Here is a 21,579-nt window from a genome sequence, read left to right as displayed (position 1 = left end):
TCATCAGCTTGAGCCAGGGGAGAGATTAAGTGTTTTTATATCAAGGCACCTGATCTACTCCAACATGTAGGAGGGAGCATACTGCATCCCTTTCGCCTTTCAGCTCCAATCCAGGAGCCCTCAAGCAGTCACATTGACCACAAACCATTTTATACCAAATTTATATTTAGCTGATAAAGAAATAAAGGGAGACTAGTATAGATCTATTTCAAGCTATTTAGCTCTCATCAGCTAGCCATTATTTCTTTGCTTTCTACAAAGAGCCCAAGAGCCTTTGCTGCTCTTTTAAGCCTTATGGGAGGGGCCAATCATCTGGCCTTACTCCCGAGTCGTCCCTTTTGCTTTAGCTGCTCTTGCCTTCTGGCAGCTCTGTGCATGCGTGCACTAGGAACAGGCTCCTCCTGCTCCTCTGCCTCTCTGCTGTCCAACTCTGGAGGCTCCGGAGTCCAGGCATCGCTCCCAGATTGCCCTGGCCCCATCTCTGCCTCCGACGCAGAGCCCTTGTCTGGGCCTTCCCCAGACTCCAGGACTGGCCCGTGGTCCTCCCCAGCCTCCTCACTGTTGTGGCCCTTACGCGGCCTGTGCAGCTAGTAGCTGATTCAGACAGTGAGGAGGCTGGTGTGGTGCTGCGCCAGCAGCCTGTGCAGCTGGCACTCGAGTCGGACAATGAGGAGGCTGGAGAAGATGTGGTGCCAGAGGCAGGGATTCAGCCAGGACCTTCAGAACCTCCAGAAGCACCCATAAGTGAAGAGGAAGAAGAGGAGGAGCCTCTTCTCGATGCACAGGCGCGCAGAGCTGCCAAAAGGCAGGAGTGGCTCCTCAGGAGGAGGTCTCCTCGAGAGTAAGGCTTGGGGCTAATTGGCCATTCCCTTAGCCTATTTAAGGAGGAACGCCGACTGAAGCAATTTGCAGGGAACAACTTAGTTCACATACCTTCGTGTCTTGCCTTGCTTATCTTATCAGCTTCCTGCGAATTGCTTCTGGGCATTCTGCCAACCATGGTAAGCTTTCAGTTATTATTCTTTGAATTGTTGGCAGCTGTTAATGCAATGAATTAACAGCCATTGTTGTAAAAGACTGGTTTATTCAGTAAACTAAGGTTTGAACGGACTTTGTGTGTGTTGCGTTCTTTGGGGTCCGTAGCTGGGGCAGAACACTCACTGTCCGACTCCGCTGCTAGCTCTGCGGGCTGCTGGCGGACCACAACACTTATGGCCACAACTGAGCCCAAAATTTCTGTTGTTAAGTGAGATATTTATTAAGTCAGACATGATTTTTCCATCCGTTGCTTCTTGCCCGGCCTTTAGGTGCTTTGGGGCAGGGGTTCCCCAACCCGCGGGCCACGGCCTGGTACCGGGCTGTGGCCCGTTTGGAACTGGGCTGCGCAAGTAGCAGATGAAGGCACATAACTCAATTTGCTTAAGAAGCAGGCACTCTCGCTGGCACAGAAAGCTCCGTTTGTGCAAGCAGGGCCATGTGCCCCCCACAGGGTTCTGTCAACCCTGAAGGTGACCTGACCACAGCCATCTTGGCACTTCAGTGTTGCCGCACTGGAGCTGAGGGACAGGGAGGGGGGAATCGAGATAGCTGGGGTTTTGTAGCCAAAACAAAATACTTTCTCTTGGGAACCAAGGACATTTCCACAGGTGGTCGGAGAGAGGAGGAGCGAAGTTACCAGGCAACCAAACAGCACCTTGATTGGACCATGTGACCGATTGTTTGGGGAAGGGGAAAAACTTTTTACTTTTAATTAGGTGAAAACCATGGGAACCTTCAGAGTCGGTTTTCACCAGAACTGTTCCAATATCTTTTTGTCTTTTATTAGATTTATATACCGCCCTACTCCCAAAGGACTCAGGGAGGTGAACAGGCACAAAATAAAATACATAAATACAAAAGTTAAAAGATATAATTAAAACCAGATTAAATAATTTAGCCCAAGACAATTAAAAAATCCCAATAATTTAAAACAAATTAAAATTTCGATGTAAAAGAATTCTAAAACGGGGGAGAAAATTAGGCCAGGCCGGCTTGCTGGAATAGAAGAATCTTAAGAGCTAATATGATATATCCAATAAAGCTATTCTTGGAGGAATCTACTTGCCTCAGAGGTTTACCGTATTTTTCGGAGTATAAAACGCAACTTTCCCCCCCCCCTAAAAGAGGCTGAAAATTTGGGTGCATCTTATACTCTGAATGTAGCTTTTTCTAATCTTTTTTTCAGCCCTAACAAGGCGTTAATGAGGCACTAGCGAGTAAAGCGATCTCCATGCTTTGCTCCGACTCTCAGCTGTTCTTTAGAAGCTTTTCTTCAGCCCTAACTAGGCGCTAGCCGAGTGAAGCGATCTCCCCGTGCTTTGCCTGCTTTTCTCATTGCTGCTTTCTCTCAGCTGTGCCTTAGAAGCTGTTTTTTTTTTATCCCCAAGCAGGGGATAAAAAACCAGCAAACTAATGTGCTGAAGTTGACCAGACTAAGGACGCTAGCCAGCTGAATACCTGTTAGGCAGATTTTTTCCCCCCTATTTTCCTCCCCAAAAACTAAGCTGTGTCTTATACTCCGAAAAATACGGTACTTGTTTTGGGTGCATTATTTGGAACCCTGACACACTGCTTATATAAATAGAGCTGCGTACACAAGGAAGTGTGCCCACTGCTAGTGCAGAACCAACCCCTCCCCTTCCTCCCCCCTCCCACGCAGCTGGTCCGCAAAGCTGGAAAGGGTGGAGACCCCTGCTTTGCAGAATACGTCGAACCCATCTCTGTGACCGCCCCTCAAATTTTGGAACCCAAATACTGGAATATTTGGAATCAGTGTTTTTCAGAGGTGGCCATTCTGAATTCTGAATAGGTTGCTTGGCTGTTCCGATATAAGAGGGATTAAAATAGCAGTCGGTGAAGGGAATCTGTTCCTAGGGAATAAAGAACAGATGGTCGGATACGTTCCCATGGAAATGAAAATTGAGGGGAAGATGTTTTAGGGCTGTGTTTCTCAGCCTTGGCACTTGAGGATGGGTGGACTTCAAGTCCCAGAATTCCCCAGCCTTTTCCCACATTCACTTAGCCACACAATTCGGAATGTCCTTAGTTTCTCCCTCTAATAACCTCTATAACTGTCTGGTTTGGTTGTGCAACCCAACAAGACAGACAGAGACTTCAGAGGATAATTAGAACTGCAGAAAAATCAATGGCTACCAACCTGCCTTCCGTTGAGGGCCTGTATGCTGCACGAGTCAAAAAGAGGGCTGGGAAAATATTGACAGACGCCTCGCATCCTGAACATAAACTGTTTCAACTCCTACCCTCAAAACGACGCTATAGAGCACTGCACACCAGAACAACTAGACACAAGGACAGTTTTTTCCCGAACGCCATCACTCTGCTGAACAAATAACTCCCTCAACACTGTCAAGCTATTTACTAAGTCTGCATTACTATTAATTTTCTCATCATTCCTATCACCCACCTCCTCCCACTTATGACTGTATGACTGTAACCTTGTTGCTGGTATCCTTAAGATTTATACTGACTGTTTCCTAATATGATTTGATTGCTTATTTGTTCTCTATGACTATCGTTGTGTTGTACCTTATGTACATGACGAATGTACCTTTTCTTTTATGTACACTGAGAGTGTATGCACCAAGACAAATTCCTTGTGTGTCCAATCACACTTGGCCAATAAAGAACTCTTTCTTTCTTTCTTTCTTTCTTTCTTTCTTTCTTTCTTTCTTTCTTTCTTTCTTTCTTTCTTTCTCTTTCTTTCTTTCTTTCTTTCTTTCTCTTTCTTCTTTCTTTCTTTCATTCATTCATTCTTTCTTTCTTTCATTCTTTCTTTCTATCATCTATCTATCTATCTATCTATCTATCTATCTATCTATCTATCTATCTATCTATCTATCCATCCATCCATCCATCCATCCACCCACCCACCCACCCACCCACCCACCCATCCATCCATCCATCCATCCATCCATCCATCCATCCATCCATCTATCTATCTATCTATCTATCTATCTATCTATCTATCATCTCATCTCTATCTCATCTATCTATCCTATCTATCTCTGTGTTTGTCTGTCTTTCTGTCATCTCTCTCTCTCTCTCTCTCTCTCTCTATCCTATCTAGCTATCCATCTAACCATGTTTCAACACAGTTTGACATGGACTGGTATCACACAATATTCTAATCCTGGTTAAACAAACAACCATCCCTAAGTTCGCACTGCCTGCTATTGTCCTCACAAGTAAATATGTATTACGGGTTAAAAGCATAACCTAGTTCAACTGCCAAATTACAATCTTTGCATATACACAAATCCAGGGGTGAAATCCAGCAGGTTCTGGAGAACCAGTAGCGGAGAGTAGTTCGGAGACCCGGTAAATGCCACCTCTGGCTGGCCCCAGAGTGGGGTGGGAATGGAGATTTTGCAGTATCCTTCCCCTGGAGTGGGGTGGGAATGGAGATTTTGCAGCATCCTTCTCCTGTCATGCCACCAAGCAATGCCCACCAAGCCACATCATGCCCATCAAGCCATGCCCACAGAACTGGTAGTAAAAAAAAATTGGATTTCACCACTGCACAGAACTCTGGTCTATTCCACTACGATTCAACAAAACGTGGCTTATAAAAATCAGTAATGAAATCCCTCAGCAGATGGCAGCCTTAAACCAACTTTTCTTTTTCTTCTTCTTCCACCGTTCCATCCTGTCCCATTCGCGGAGGCTGCCTGCACAAGTCCCTGCAGTTCACTTGGCGAGGTGTTTCAAAAGTGGTTTGCCATTACCTCATGCCTAGATTGAGAAACCAAGATCACCCAGTTGGCTTTGCGCCTAGAACTCACTGTCTCCTAGCCAACTGGTCAACTCCTAGGAGTCAACCTATTCTATAAAGCATCTGAGGGCAGGACAAGAAATAATGGGTGGAAGATCATTAAAGAGAGATCTAACCTAGAATTAAGGAGAAATTCCCTAACATCAGAACAATCAATCAGTTTTTGGTGGCCTCCAAAAGTTGTGGATGCTTTATCATTGGAGAGTTTCAAAAATAGACTGGACAGCCATTTGTCCTCAATGGAATAGGACAGCGATGGCTAACCTTTTTGCTGTCACATGCCAAAAGTGGGGGGAGCATGGGGGGGTCACGCATGCATGTGCCCACACCCATAATTTAATGCCCCCCCCGCTCATGCATGTGTGACTCCCCCGTGCTCCGCCTGTTTTTGGCACACAATGGCACGGTGGGCCTGGTAGATCCGTTTTTCGCCCTCCCCAGGCTCCAGAAGCTTTCTTGGGGGGGTGGGACCGGAAGTCAGGAAACGTGCCATTTCCGGCCTCGCGAGGGCTTCCAGGAGTGGGGTGGGGAAAGCCTCTGGAGCCTATAATGCCTCTGGAGCCTGGGGAGAGTGAAAAACGGGCCTTCCGGTCCCACCAGAAGTCAGCAAATGGGCTGTTTCTAGCCTCCGCAGTGCCTCCAGAGGGTGGGGAAGGCTGTTTTTGCCCTTCCCAGGCTCCTAGAAAGCATCTGGAGCCTGGGGAGAGCAAAAAACAGGCCTCTTCCCCCCCAGAGGCCCTCCCACTGGAGCTGAGCTAGGGCAACGCTCGCGTGCCCACTGATATGGCTCCGTGTGCCACCTGTGGCACGCGTGCCATAGGTTCACCATCACGGGTATAGGACTTCCTCCTTGAGCAGAGGGCTGAAGGAGACCTCCAAGGTCCCTCCCGTTATTCTGTTACTCTGTTAATTGATCAGCAGAATGGCTTGCCTTCAGAAGTTGAGGTGCTCCAAAAATGTATATAAAATGTTTTATAGATGGCATTTACCACCTGCTAGGTTAGCTAAAATGTTTCAAAATATGTCTAGCAAATGTTGGAAATGTAATCAAAAGACGGGCACATTTTATCACATGTGGTGGACTTGTGCTAAAACAAAAAAAAAAAATGGGGGGCAAAGATACACAGGTGGCTAGAAAAGATAATAGGGAGACATGTGAAAAATCAAACAGAAAGAAGACACAGAATATTATCAAACTTGGAAGTTATTTCACCAGTAGTTGGAAAAAAACGGGTGGAGAGTAAGAACAGAATCTGCATTGTTAAGCAAATTAAATACCTACAAAACACAAGGTTTATTAAGCAATAAGAAATGTAATTAATAGAAAATTAATAAAATTTATTTTAAAAAAAGAAGTTGGGGCGCTCCATCACTGGGGTGAGGGGAGTTTTTCAGAAGAGATTGGACAACCATTTAGAACATAGAATAACAGAGTTGGTGGGACCTTGGAGGTCTTCTAGTCCAACCTCCTGTTCAAGCAGGAGATCCTATACCATTCCAGACAAGTGGTTGTCCAGTCTCTTCTTAAAAACCTTCAGTGATGGAGCACCCACAACTTCTGAAGGCCAGCTGTTCCCCTGGTTGACTGTTCTCACTGTAGGAAGTTAGCACCCACCCCTTTCCTGGAAGAATGAAATATTTTAGGAAATATGAAAAAGGCAGAATATTATATTTCCTTGGATGAGAAATGGATAAGCATGTTTTGAAGCAGCTCCCATCTTCCTGCCCCCACCCTTTGTCAATGGGCCATTAAGGCCTGGGCCAGTCTATTCTACATAACAAAGATCTACCTCCTTCAGGCAGAGCCATAGTAGGAATTGCCAAAGATCCAACAAAGATAGGATTAGCCCTCTACACAATAGCAGCAGAAATTCACCACATGTGACCTGGGAAGCATGTGACCTGGGAAGCACATGTGACCATCAGTCAGCAAGGCTAGCTAAGACCCCCACCCCCTGGGAGTCTGACAACCAATCAGGATACTCTTTCGGGGTCCCACGAAATGCAAAGCCAGAAAGAGCATAAAAACCCGAGGATTTACTGTATCTGCCCCTTTTCTGTTCAGGAACTCAAGTCATGTGATCCTGTCCACCATTAAACCATCTTTCCAAGCAGTCTCCATGTTTCCAGTGTCTTTTTCCCCACTTGGAGCAGAACCTAGAAGGAGATTTCTTCCAACATCACCATTAGCAATTTCTCCTTAGTTCTAGGTTGCTTTTCTCCTTAATTAGTTTCCAACCATGGTTTCTTGTCTTGCCTTCTTGAGCTTTGGACAATAAGTTGACCCTCTCTTGTTTGTGACAGCCCCTCAAATACTGGAAGACTGCTATCATATCTCCCCTAGTCCTTCTTTTCAGTAGACTAGATATACTCAGTTCTACATTTCTACATACCTACATGTGTTTGAAGTGGCATAGGTTCTCCTGCTTGAAGTTGGACTACCAGACCTCCAAGGTCCCTTCCAACTCTATTATTTTATGTTCTAATTCCTGGTCTCTCAAGTTTCCAGCTTGATGCCTTCACCACTTCATCAAACTGTCTCTAAAACTAATGTGAGTTTGGTTTAGTTTAGTTTATTTGATTTGTATACCGCCCTACTCCCGAAGGACTCAGGGTGGTGAACAGTCAAACAATAAAATACATAGATACAAAAAATTTAAAAACCAGATAAAATCAAATTAAATCATTTTGGCCCAGACAGATTAAAACACCCCAATAATTTAAAAACAGATTAAAATTTACATATTTAAAAAAGGGAAGAAATTAGGCCAAGCCCGTCTGATGGAATAAAAAGGTCTTCACAGCGCGGCGGAAGGTGCGCAGATCCGGGATCCTCCGTATCTCCGGGGGGAGCTCATTCCAGACGGTAGGTGCCCCCACAGAGAAGGCTCTCCCCCTAGGGGCTGCCAGTCGACACTGTTTGGCTGACGGCACCCGGAGGAGTCCCTCTCTATGAGAGTGTACTGGCCGGTGGGAGGCTATTGGTGGTAGTAGGCGGTCCCGTAGATAATCAGGTCCTAAGCCATGGAGCGCTTTAAAGGTGGTAACCAAAACCTTGAAGCGCACCCGGAAGACCACCGGGAGCCAGTGCAGCTCGCGCAGGAGAGGTGTTACATGGGAGCGCCATGTCACTCCCATTACCACCTGCGCGGCCGCACTCTGTGCCAGTTGGAGCCTCCGGGTGCTCCTCAAGGGGAGCCCCATGTAGAGAGCATTGCAATAGTCCAAATGCTAACATTCAGATTCAGAACTACATAACACTTCAATGGGAGACCTCTAGGAAACTCCAGGACTGAAAGATGGACCGGGCACATCCCAGAAATGGCAGGCACGTTGTCAGACAATCCTTTTTGAGGTCGCTGCCAAGAAAATGCCATGGACAACGACTCGTGAAATCTCCAGAAGATTGTTGAGATGGGGACAAGGAGGCTTTAAATATTGTGATGAAAGATTCCGTGTGGGTGGTGGTTAAAGAGAAATCAAAATGACCTCGTTCCTAGGCAGAGGCGGGATTGGCTTAAAAAATGGCAAGGCCTTCTACTCCACCTGTCGATCTCAGAGAAGAATCTGAAAGCAAATGCAATTTGGTAAGGTCAGCCAGAGACAATTCACAATAAGCAGTCCAACTGAAGTACAGAATTTAGAACATAAAATAACAGAGTTGGAAGGGACTTTGGAGTTGAAGTCCAAACTTCTTAGAATTCCGGGAGTTGAAATCCACACGTTTTAGAATTCTGGGAGTTGAAGTCCAAACATCTTAGAATTCCGGGAGTTGAAGTTGGAGTTCACAATAAGAAGCCCAACTGAAGCACAGAACTTACAACATAAAATAACAGAGTTGGAAGGGACTTTTGGAGGTCTTCTGGTCCAATCCCCTACTCAAGCAGGAGATCCTATACCATTTCAGACAAGTGGTTGTCCAATCTCTTCTTAAAAATCTCCAGTGTTGGAGCAACACACCTTCTGGAGGTAAGTTGTTCTACTGGTGAATTGTCCTCACCGTTTAGGAAATTTATCTTTAGTTGTAGGTTGCCATCCTAGACTAGGCCAAGTCCAAAAATGGCAGGGAATATCTAGCAGCCTGGCACTTTTGACAAATCAGCCATCAATAGACACATAGGCATGGACAACATCTACAGACTATGCAAAAGAGTCAATCAACCAACCCAAAAGAGAACAAAAAGATTCCAGCACTTCTCCATCAGCACCCAGATCAGCAGAGATTAACTCCAAGGTTAACTTCAGACCAGCAATTAGGTAAAACAAGACCTCAATCAGGAAACTGCCAAAGAGCCATCAGCCAACAATCCAACCCAAGAATGTCTAAGACCAAACCCACCCCCACTGACAGGGCAAGACACCAGAATATAATGAGGATGAGAGAGGGTTAGGTTTCCTTCTCTTCCTCTCCTCTTCTGGTTGTTGTTGCTGCTGCTGCTGTTGTTGCTTCTACTTCTCCTCCTCCTCCTCCTCTTATTCTCCTCCCCTACTCCTCTTCTTCCCCTTCTCCTCCTCTCCTCCTCTTCTCCTCCTCCTTCCTCCTCCCCTCCCCTCCTCTTCCCTTCTCCTCCTTCTCCTCTTCTTCTTCTCCTTCCTCCTCCCCCTCCCCTCCTCTTCCCCTCCTTCTCCTCTTCTTCTCCTCCTCCCCTTCTTCTCCTCCTCTTCTTCTTCTCCTTCCTCCTCCCCCTTCCCTCCTCTTCCCCTTCTCCTCCTCCTCTTCCCCTTCTCCTCCTCCCCCTCCTCTTCTCCTCCTCCTCCCCCTCCCCTCCTCTTCCCCTTCTCCTCCTCCTCCTCTTCTTCTTCTCCTCCTCCTCCCCTTCCCCTCTTCTTCTTCTCCTTCCTCCTCCCCCTCTTCTCCCCCTCTTCTTCTCCTTCCTCCTCTTCTTCCCCTTCTCCTCTTCTTCTCCTCCTCCCCCCTTCCCCTCCTCCTCTTCTTCGTCTCCTTCCTCCTCCCCCTCCCCTCCTCTTCCCCTTCTCCTCCTCCTCCTCCTCTTCCCCTTCTCCTCCACCTCTTCCCCTTCCCCTCCTCCTCTTCTTCCTCCTCCTCTCCTCCTCCTCTCCTCCTCCTCCTCCTCCTCCTCCTCCTCCTCCTTCTCCTCCTCCTCCTCCTCCTCCTTAAAAACCCCAGTCTCTTCAGGCACTGATGATGTTACCTAGTTAGGGTCATGAAACGCCTGCAGGAAAACAAGCAAGCTCAGAGAGCCCCAAGGATCCCTCCTTTCAACCCTGAGCTACAACGTATTCTCCTTTATTGGTATGTAGGATATGAGAAAATTCAAAAATAAAATCGTATGTAGGTATATAGGGTAGAAATGCATATAAGTGAAGATTCAATTTTGCTCAGGCAGGGAGTTGGACTGGATGACCTGCAGGATCCCTTCCAGCTCTGCTACTCCATTAAATTTGTTAGACATTATTCTGCTTTAAGATAGTTGGAGAACACACTGAAAGTGTACCAATAGGTAACAATGTTGTGTTGGAATGGATCTTCTCTTGTTTGAGGCCCCTTAGAAAGAGGCCCACTCTTGAATGCCAAGGCAATAGAGAGAAGGAAGAGACATGCTTGCAAAATATTGTAGGGGTAGTTATGGGGAGGTGTTGATGTAATTAGAGAAACATGTAATTAGAGAAAGAGATGATGATCTCTCTAAAAGGCGCTTCGGATTAGCCGTGATCGGTCCCTGGACCTGATCGTGGGGCGTGGGGGGTGTCGGGATAGGGAACTATCAAATGTAATGCTTTTGAAACTTCCGGTGTGACTTCCTGGCTCAAACTCCTTGTTGACATCTGCTGGGATATACCCCCCTATTTTGCAAAATTGTTTTTATTTTTATTTTATTTTTTTAATAAAGCCTCTTTGTTTTCATCGACCCATGCTTGTTGGTTGAATTCATTTCCAACAATACCCACCCAGCCGCTCATTAGGGCCGAGAACAGTTGTTAAATTATTTTAATCCCACCACTGAATATAACCAGTGGTGGGTTGCTCCCGGTTCGGCCGAGCTGGTAGCGGTGACGATGTGACGTCACCGAACTGGTTCTCTTTGTTTGGGAGCTGGGCCCTCCCGCCCGCCCCCGCGTTATTCCTACCTTCATTTCTTCTTTTTTTAGCCCAGCTGATAGGCGTGGCAGAGTGGATTGCCGCACCTCAGCTGGGCAGAAACCTAGTGGATACCGAAGGCATTGCCAGAGAGGAGGGTCCTGGAGAGGGAGGCCTTGCCAACTCCTCTCCTTCACTCTCGGAGTCCTCTCCTGCCGATAACACAGGCTCAGGTAACGGAGCCACAACACCAGTAGGCTTGTTTTTTCCCCTCTCCAGGCTCCAGAGGCTTTCTAGGAGCCTGGGGAGGGCAAAAACAGACTTCCCCATCCCCCCCGGAGGCCTTTCCGGAGGCCGGAAACAGCCAGTCTCCCGACTTCCGGTGGAACCGGAAGGCCTAAAAATCAGTGGGCTGGTGCACTCATGCGCGCTGGAGCTGAGCTAGGGCAACACTCACGTGCCCACCAATATGGATCTGCGTGCCACCTGTGGCACCCGTGCCATAGGTTCGCCATCCTGGCTTTATGTCTTAAACCCGAAAATAAATTGGTAATCCCAACATTGTACAGCTAGTCCCCCGACTTACGCCTGCAGCTGTTAAATTAGTCACACAATTGTTAAGTGAATCTGGCTTCCAAAATGACTTTGCTTGTCAGGTTGCAAAAGGTGACCCCAGGATTGGACTCTGCAACTGTCATAAATACGGGTCAGTTGCCAAGCGTTTGAATTTTGATTACACGGCCTCAAGGATCCTTCAAGTGCTCATATGTGTGAAAAAGAAAGAAGACCTTAGAGGTCTTCTAGTCCAGCGATCCCCAACTTTTTGGACCTCAGGGACCACCAACTTCATGTCACTCAGGTCGAGGGGCGCCTTGCCGGCTTCTACTCGCCCCTCCCCTCCCAGCCACTCCTCGCCTGCCCGCCCAGGCTCCTTAGGGCCCCAAGAGGAAGCAGTTGTTGGAGATAAGCAGCCACCATGAGAAAGAGTTTATTTTTAAATTTTTTTTATTAATCATATTTCTATGCCGCCCACTCTCCGAGGACTCTGAGTGGCTTACACCAAAGACAGTCTACTAAATAGCCTATTGCCCCCTAACAATCCGAGTCCTCATTTTACCCACCTCGGAAGGATGGAAGGCTGAGTCAACCTTGAGCCGGTGAGATTTGATCTGCTGAACTAGCAGTCGGCTGAAGTAGCTGCAGTACTGCACTCTAACCACTGCGCCACCTTGGCTCAACAGTTGGCAAAACAGCTCAGTTCAAAATGGATCTGGCTGAGAAGGAGGCTCAGCAGAAGCACCTCACTGAGGACTAGGAGCATAGGCTTTCCAAGCAGAGGGAAGATCTGCGGGAGTGCAAGGCCAGGTGCCAGCGCCTGGAGGCTCAGCAGGCTGAGATGGTCAGCCAGTTCCAGGCCATGATGCAGTCCCACTGGAACAAGGCCCTCCCGCTCTTCGCCACCAGCAGCGCTTCCCTCCAGCTCTTTGCCCAAAGCCCCCTCCCCAGGAGACTGAAGCAGACCCCAAGTCAGAATTTCTACCCCCCTCCGACCCACACAAAAAGACCCCAAACGGGTAGACTCTCTGCAGCAACACAAACATTCATTGCACGTATCCATCCCAGGGGCCGTAGTTTGAGGACCCCTGATTTAGTGCAATATAAAAAATGCAAATAATTTTTCTGCGGACCACCAACATTTTCTCACGGACCACCAGTGGTCCACGGGCCACAGGTTGGTGATCGCTGTTCTAGTCCAGCCCTCTGCTCATGCAGGAGGCCCTATACCATTTCAGATCACAAACGATAAGAAGTTACTTTTTTCCAGTGCCGTTGTTAACTGTGAATGGTTACTAAATGTTGTTAAATTGAGGACTTCCTGGATTTTGCAATGCCCTGAATAGTCACTTGAACAATGTGTTTGTGACTCATTGGGTGACTTGTGCTACTTTACCTGAGCTTTGGCTTGACGGGAAATAAGCAACTGATGGTGTATCCAAACGAACAGTCCTTATTACACTTCTTTCAACATTGGGAGTTAAGAGCTGCCTTGCTACACCTAGAAACCTCGCTGCCCCATTTTTGACTAGTCTAGCTTGTTGTGTGAATCCAGTTCGGCTGTTTTGTGATCCTTGGGTTCCGTGACTTGAATCAATTTGACTTATCAGATTTGCAGATGATACTAAGGTGGCAGGAATTGCCAACACCCTAGATGATAGGCTCAGGATCCAGCTGGATCTCGACATAATATATTTAGACTTCAGCAAGGCATTCGACAAAGTAGACCACAACCTACTTCTTGGCAAGCTAGAAAAAAGTGAGATAGCTAGCATCAACTACCAGATGACTTTGTAACTGGCTGACAAACCATACTCAATGAGAAGTCCTTAATGATACTACATCTACATGGAGGGAAGTAAGCAGTGAGGTACCACCAGGTTCCGTCTTAGGTGTGGGAATGCGGTGGCATAGTATATGTGTAGACCAGTTTAACTGGTTGGACACTGTATGGAGCTTGGCACCGAAATAATCTGAGTAGAAAAAGTGGGTTCATATGGATACTTTCTGAAGGGCCCTATTCGTTCTCTCTTTGTTCATAACATAGGCTGTGCCTGCATTAGCAGAGACATCTCCTTGTAGAACATTCCTGAGGCTTGAGGTAATCTGATACCTCAAGATGGGCCTCCCAGCTAGCAGCAAATATGATAAGTTTTGTTTTTACATTAGGTATCGCTTTCCTAGAATTCACATGATTTACTGTAATATGGTAGGATGTGAAAGTTATGTCCAGATATGGAGAAAATCCTTTGTATCACAGATGTAATATGAGAATGTATAGCTGTAATCATGCCTTCTGATACGCCCTATACCCTTGTATAATAAAAGAGGGTGACGGAGTCAGCTCTCTGCGCTCTCTCATCCCGAGAAACACCTGTCCTTGTGTTATCTCTAATCTGGACTACTCATGAGAAGCCCGCCAGGATGAATGCAACATTAGGCCCAGTACTCTTCAATATCATTATAAACGACTTAGATGAAGGAATAGAAGGGGAACTTACCAAATTTGTAGATACTAAGCTGGCAAGAATAGCCAACATCCTAAAAGATAGGGTCAAGATCCAGATGGATCTTGACAGACTTGAACACCGGGCCCTATCTAACAACATGGAATTCAGTGTAGAGAAAAATAGAGTCTTACACTGAGGTAAGAAAAACCAAAAGCACACATATAGACTGGGTGAAACCAGGCTTAATAGCTGTAACTGTGACAGAGATCTTGGAGTCTTAGTGGACAACCAGGTAAATATGAGCCAACAGTGTGCAGCGGCAGCCAAAAAAGCCAATGCAATCCTAAATTGCATTAACAGAGAGATACAATCAAGATCAAGGGAGGTACTAATACCACTCTATAAAGCCTTAGTAAGGCCACACCTAGAATACTGCATCCAGTTTTGGTCACCACACTATAAAAAAGATGTTGAGACTCTAGAAAAAGTGCAGAGAAGAGCAACCAGGATGATTAGGGGACTGGAGGCTAAAACATACGATGAACGGTTGCAGGAATTGGGCATGGCTAGTCTAGTGAAGAGAAGGACCAGGGGAGACAGGACAGCAGTCTTCCAATATTTGAGGGGCTGCCCCAGAGAGGAGGGGGTCAAGCTATTTTCCAAGGCACCTGAAGGCCAATTGCAGATACAAATCTGGTTCTGAAACTGCGCAATAAAACTGTCTCTGGCTGACCCAGGAATGTTGTTTGGTCCCATCATTCCATAACCAGACCTTGGAGGTCTTCTAGCCCAACCCCCTTGCCTAGGCAGGAAAAAAACCCTAACCCACTTCAGACAAGTGGTAGTCCAACCTCTTCTTCAAAACTTCCAGTGGTTTCAGTATGGTCAGCTTCAAGCTAGATGGGGGGAAGATCAAAAATTTGGTGTTATGCAAAATGAGGAAAATCTGGTGAAACAGATTAGAGATCAAAGTCAGATGCATATTAAAAGGTTGTATAATGCATTATTGGAAATAGATTCAGAAAAGGAATTGGTTAAGGATTGTATGATAAAATGGGCACAAAACTTTCAGGAACCAGTGATGATGGAAACGTGGGAAAAGATTTGGGTCAGAAATGTTAAATTTACGCAAGCACAAAATCTGAGAGAGAATTTTTATAAAATGTTTTATAGATGGCACTTAGATCCTAAAAAATTATCATGTATGTACTCGAATTTGCAAGCTAAATGTTGGAGATGTGAATGTAATGACGCAACCTATTATCATATATGGTGGACCTGTAAGAAAATCAAGGCATTTTGGATAAAAATCTGGTGGGTGATGCAGAATATTCTGAAAAGAAGGTTGAAATTTACTCCTCAATTGTTCCTACTGGGTATAACGACGGACTGTACAGTATCAGAGACTAAATTGATTTTGAACTTAATATCAGCAGCTAGGCTGTTGGTAGCGCAATATTGGAAGAAGGACTCTTTGCCTACTATTGAAGAGTGGATACTGAAAGTAACGAATTTAGCAGAAATGGCGAAAATGTCAGCGTACTTGAAGGACTATACACAAGAAAGATACGTATCGGAATGGAGAAGATGGACTGATTAGATTCAAAATAAGTATCAGACAAGAAAATATCAAATAGCTTATGAATGAACGTTAAGTATTAGAAGTATTAAGTTATCTATAGTGGAGTTAAGGTTTCGGGGAGGAGGGGAGTTAGTAGTCTGAGGATAAATAGGTTAATCTAGTTTATGATTGTTAAATGAAATACCTTGTATTTTGCTCTGAGAAGTCTGGGGGGGGAATATGGGGAGGGGGAAAGAAAATTCTTGTTTTTTTGTAAAACTTTTCAATAAAAAAAAAAAACTTCCAGTGGTTGGGCAGCATCCTCAACTTCTGGAGGCAAGGCGTTCCATATACCCTTCTCTAACCTGTAGGAAGCCACGTAAGGCGGGGGGTGTAGGGGGGGGGGTGGAAGGCGGCGCTCCCCGAGCCCAGCCCCACGCGAGAAACGAAAGCGCGGCGCATCCAGGCGGGACCGGAGGAGGGCAAGAATCCAGCTGCGCAACGCCCAGCCCCGGTTGGATTCGCCCTAGCGCCGCACGTGGCCGCCTGCCCGCAGCCCCTTCCCCAGCCCAGCCGTCCGCTTCTCCCCTCCCACCCAGATATCGGCAGCCCAGCCACCGAGCCGCATCTTTTCTCGCTCTGTGTGTCTCGCTCGCTCGCTCGCTCTCCGGCCCGCAGCAACATCAAGAAGCAGCCGCGAAAGCATCGGAGACTCCAGCCGGGATGAAGGCGCCTTTGGCCATCCTCTTGGCCGCCTGCCTCTGCGTGGACGGCGGTGAGGCCTCTGCCCGGCCCCCCTTGAGCTCGCCAGCCCCTTCCCCTGCTTCTCTCCCCCTCCCCAAGCCTTCCTTTCCTGCCTTTTGCCCCCCCACCCAAAGCTCCCCCACCCCATCGCTCCCCTTCGCCTCTTGCGCGCCCGGGCGGGATGTGGAGCGCTCGCGCTCGCCTCGGGGCTGCGGAGCCCGGCGGCGGTGGCGGTTGGATCCAGGAGTTTCCCCAAAGGAATGGCGGGGTGGAGGGGGAGAGGGAAGGCGGGGTGGCTGGCGTTTTTCCTCGCTTCTTCCCGTGTTTGTTTGTTTATTTTTTTTTGTCCCCCTTTGCTCGCTTCTTTCCTTCCTGTCTCCCTCCCTCGTTTATTTTTTCCTTCCTTGATTCCTCCCTCCCACCTCCCTCGTTTACTTTTATTGTTCGTTCGTTCGTTCCTTCCTTCCTTCCTTCCTACCTATTTATTTTTCCTCCCCTCCTTCGTTTCTTTCTTTCCTTCGTTTCTTTCTTTCCTTCCTTCCTTCCTTCCTTCCTTCCTTCCTTCCTTCCTTCTACCTACCTACCTATTTATTTTCCTCCCCCTCCTTTGTTTCCTTCCTTCCTTCCTTCCTTCCTTCCTTCCTTCCTTCCTTCTACCTAACTACCTACCTACCTACCTAACATACCTACCTCTTTATTTATTTTCCTCCCCCTCATTTACCTTTCTTTCTTTCTTTCCTTCCTTCCTTCCTTCCTTCCTTCCTTCTACCTATCTACTTACCTATTTATTTTTCCTCCCCCTTCTTCGTTTCCTTCCTTCCTTCCTTCCTTCCTTCCTTCCTTCCTTCCTTCCTTCCTTCCTTCTACCTACCTACCTACTTATTTATTTTTCCTTCCCCTCCTTCGTTTCCTTTGTTTCCTTCCTTCCTTCCTTCCTTCCTTCCTTCCTTCCTTCCTTCCTTCCTTCCTTCCTTCCTTCTACCTACCTACCTACCTACCTACCTACCTACCTACCTACCTAACATACCTACCTCTTTATTTATTTTCCTCCCCCTCATTTACCTTTCTTTCTTTCCTTCCTTCCTTCCTTCCTTCCTTCCTTCCTTCCTTCCTTCCTTCCTTCCTTCCTTCCTTCCTTTCCTACCTACCTACCTCATTTATTTTCCTCCCTCCCATTTCTTTCTCTCCTTTCTTTCCCCTTCCCCCATTCCTTTTTCTCCCTCCCCTCCTCCCTCTCTCCCTTTCCCTTAGCGAAGCTTCACAGCCTTCTAAACTCTGCTTAATGTATTGAGCTTCAGGTTGCTTAATTTTTCTCTGGAGAAGGGGGAGGGGGAGTCGCTGCCCCTCCTGGGATACCAGCAAGAGAAATGCTTTCTGCACATGGTCAGGGGCAGACCCTCTTCTGGATCAGACTCCGCCGGCACCAGGTTCCCATGGCGGGTAGTCCTGGATAGGGGCCCGTTTTTTGTTGCCTTCCTTATTACTCAGCGCCAGTCTGCAGAAGGCCACCTGTCTGGGGAGAGGGGGGGATCCAGGTGGGACTGCTGTTATGGAAGGCAAGGGAGCAGATTCCTATCGTCAGATTCCCCAATCTGGAGAGCTTTCCCGATGAGGTGGAGAGGGTATATGTCTCTGTGTGGAGAGGGATTTGCCCCCAAGTTGGTTTTTCGTTATTGCAAATTCTCTTCTTTTTACCTTTATAAATAATGTGCCTTAAGTTGATTTCTTATTGTTTGTGGACCACTTCAGTAGACAGGAACAGAACCGAATAAAATGGTTAGAAGGGACCAAGGAGGCTTTATAATCCAACCCCCTGCTTTTGCAGGAGACTTTTGTCTAGACTAGGAGTCTCCATCCTTGGCAACTTTAAGCCTGGCGGACTTCAACTCCCAGAATTTCCCAGCCAGGCTGGGGAATTCTGGGAGTTGAAGTCCGCCAGGCTTAAAGTTGCCAAGGATGGAGACCCCTGGCCTAGATCATTCCGGACAAATGGTTGTCCACTCTCTTCTTGAAAACCTCCAGTGATGGAGCACCCACAACTTCTGGTGGCAAGCTGTTCCCCTGGTTGACTGTTCTCACTGTAGGAAGTTAGCACCCACCCCTTTCCTGGAAGAGTGAAATATTTTAGGAAATATGAAAAAGGCAGAATATTATATTTCCTTGGATGAGAAATGGATAAGCATGTTTTTAAGCAGTTCCCATCTTCCTGCCCCCCACCCTTTGTCAATGGGCCATTAAGGCCTGGGCCAGTCTATTCTACATAACAAAGATCTACCTCCTTCAGGCAGAGCCATAGTAGGAATTGCCAAAGATCCAACAAAGATAGGAGGCTCCAACTGGTCCAGAATGCAGCAGTGCGGGTAGTGATGGGAGCAACATGGCGCTCCCATGTAACACCGCTCCTGCGCGAGCTGCACTGGCTCCCGGTGGTCTTCTGGGTGCGCTTCAAGGTGCTGGTTATCACGTTCAAAGCGCTCCATGGCATCGGGCCTAGCTATCTTCGAGACCGCCTGCTGCTACCGACGACCTCCCATCAACCCGTGCGCTCCCACAGAGAGGGCCTCCTCGGGGTGCCATCAGCCAAACAATGTAGGCTGGTGACCCCCAGGGGGAGGGCCTTCTCTGTGGGGGCACCTACCCTATGGAACCAGCTGCCCCCTGAGATAAGGAGAATCCAAGACCTCGGTGCCTTCCGCCGTGCCCTTAAAACCCACTTTTTCCAGCAAGCCGGGCTGGCTTAAGAAGAAATTTTAAATGTTTTAATTGGTTTGTATTTTTAATTTTTGGGCCAAATTTATATATATATATTAATTGTTTTTTAATATTTGTATTTCATGTTTTTTAATTCTGGCTGTACACCGTCCTGAGTCCTCAGGGAGAAGGGCGGTATATAAATTGGAAATAAAATAAAATAAAATAAATAAATAAATACTCAGGTTCTCTGCTCAGGAGCTCAAGACATAACAAAAGGAGATAAGAGACTTGGAGATGCCTCAAGGGCAGTAAAGGAAGCAGCTCTTCTTATCTAGGGATAGGCATGACATTTGGGATGCAATAAACAGTAAACAACAGGATTGTATCTGTTTAGGGTCAGTTTGCCCTTTTACAATTTTGTACCTACGTCAAATACCTTTTGCCAGCTTAGCACCTTGGCACGGAAGAGGCACTTCTGTCTTGACCAAAGATTTAGAATTATAATATTTGAATTTTGTCCCAATATCGGATCTTAGCCTAGCTCAGTATGGATGTTGGGAGTAACCAAGGAGAGAAGCAACCTAGAATTAAAGAGGAACTTCCTAACAGTGAGGACAATTAACCAGTGGAACAGCTTGCCACCAGAAGTTGTGGGTGCTCCATCACTGGAGGTTTTCAAGAAGAGAGTGGACAACCATTTGTCCGGAATGATCTAGGCCAGGGGTCTCCATCCTTGGCTTAAAGTTGCCAAGGATGGAGACTCCTAGTCTAGACAAAAGTCTCCTGTACATAACAAAGATAAACAAGAAAACTCTGCTTCCATTGTAGACATACTTAAATGCTGCTGTCTTATTGAACGCCACCATATCAAAGATTTCCCCCGAAATACAGCGATTCCTGAGGTTGATTTTCTTGTATTCACATCTGTTGCGAAACTAGCATCTGCATAAGCAGTTACATGCAATTCTTCTGATGGTTGTAGATACAATGCATGATGCATGGTATATTTCAGATATCTAAGAATACGTTTTGCTCCTTGCCAGTGTCTTTCTGTAGGTTCCGTGTTGAATCTAGCTAATTGGTTCACGCTATAAGAAATATCGGGTCTAGACCAATTGCTAATGTATGATAAACTGCCAATCAACGATTGGTATATCCCTTTATCAAACAACGGACTTTTCACATCAGTGTTGCAATAATCTTGAACCATAGGTGTCTTTGATGGTTTACACAAGTCCATTCTGAACTGTTTTAATAGATTATTAATTTTATCAGTTTGGGATAATTTAAATCCTCCCCTAGTTTTTTCGATCCTTACACCTAGGTATTGTTGTATCTCCCCTAGATTTTTAATCCTAACATGAGCTTTTAATTCATCAACAATCCTGTTGGCCTCTTGTTCATTCGTGGTAATCAGAGCTATATCGTCCGTAAAAAGAAGTAATAATGATACTATACCATCTCTTTCCATTTTAAATAAACATGGATCTGCCAATCCTGCTTTAAATCCGATATTCTTCAATGTTTTTACAATGCGCTGGTTCCATTCATAACCTGACTGTTTTAACCCATACAGACTTGTCTTTAATAACCAACAGTTTCTTTAAATAAATTTCATGCTGTAATGGTGCATGCAGATATGCGGTCTCTACATCTAAATGGGTAACTATATATTTATTTCCAGCTGCCCATACCAACGCTGCTCTTAATGTAATGGCTTTTAAGCTTGGAGCGAATACTTCATCGTAGTCATTAGGAGACTGATTAAATCCTTGAGCTACTAGCCTAGCTTTATATATTGAAATCCCATCTATCCCAGTCTTTAATTTATATACCCACTTACTACCAAGCATAATTTTCCCTTTTGGAATCATTACAGGCTCATACACTTTCAAATTCTGCAAAGATTGGAGCAAGTGAACACATTCATCATGTGGTTTGACATTTGAGTACGCAACATTTGTAACATGGTTACTAGATAAATACATATAAACCATCTTGCATTGGCATTTTTTGGCTGCCGCCGCACACTGCTGGCACATATTCAAGCGATTGTCCTCTAGGACTCCCAAGATCCTTCTCACAATTACTGACATTAAGCCAAGTTTCACCTAGTCTGTAGCGACACAGTTGATTTTTTTCTTACCTGAGTGTAAAAAACCTTACTTTTATCTACATTGAATTTCGTTTTGTTGGCTAGGACGCATTGTTCAAGTCAGGCAAGATTTTTTTTGTATCTTGAATTTGACTTCCAGGGTGTTGGCTATTTCTGCCAGCTTAGTGTTGTTTATAAATTTCATGATTTCCTCTTCTCTTCCCTCATCTAGATCTTTTATGAAGGGATTGAAAAATATTCAGTCCAAAAAGGAACTTCGGGGTTCTCCATTGCTTACTTCCCTCCATGTAGATGTAGTTCCGTGGAGGACTACACGTTGAGTATGATTTATCAGCCAGTTACAAACTCCTCTGGGGGTAGTTCTATGTATCCCACATTTTTGCCAAGAAGTAGGTTGTGGTCTACTTTATCAAAGGCTCCTCTCTTCTTAGGAACAGCTTCATTAATTTAATGCACCATAAGAAGCCATTGTCGGTCTTCTGATTTATTATTTGTATTTTCCCTTTCATTATTAAGACAACAGCTGGTTTCATTTGTGAGACCATCGCGGCATCTTTTCCCATAGCTCTCTTGACATGTTTAAATCCA

The 21,579-nt window shown here is 46.1% G+C and overlaps 2 protein-coding genes across 2 annotated transcripts in view; both read left to right on the top strand.

The window, feature by feature from the left end:
- The window catches only part of LOC148114985 (uncharacterized), a 451,234-nt gene that overhangs the window by 284,234 nt on the left and 145,421 nt on the right, over nt 1-21,579 (top strand). The window lies entirely within an intron of this gene.
- Nucleotides 15,851-21,579, top strand: part of LOC117666904 (lymphocyte antigen 6E-like) — a 29,349-nt gene continuing 23,620 nt past the window's right edge. The window contains exon 1 of the mRNA XM_087890961.1: nt 15,851-16,212. Within this exon, the coding sequence (XP_087747087.1) occupies nt 16,161-16,212 (52 nt within the window). The 5' untranslated portion in view covers nt 15,851-16,160. The remainder of the gene's footprint in view (nt 16,213-21,579) is intronic.

The sequence above is a fragment of the Pantherophis guttatus genome, chromosome 3 (assembly GCF_059756535.1).
Source record: "Pantherophis guttatus breed Tessera chromosome 3, ASM5975653v1, whole genome shotgun sequence".
In the NCBI taxonomy this organism is placed as follows: Eukaryota; Metazoa; Chordata; class Lepidosauria; order Squamata; family Colubridae; genus Pantherophis; species Pantherophis guttatus.
This window is presented reverse-complemented; position numbering and strand designations above follow the sequence as displayed.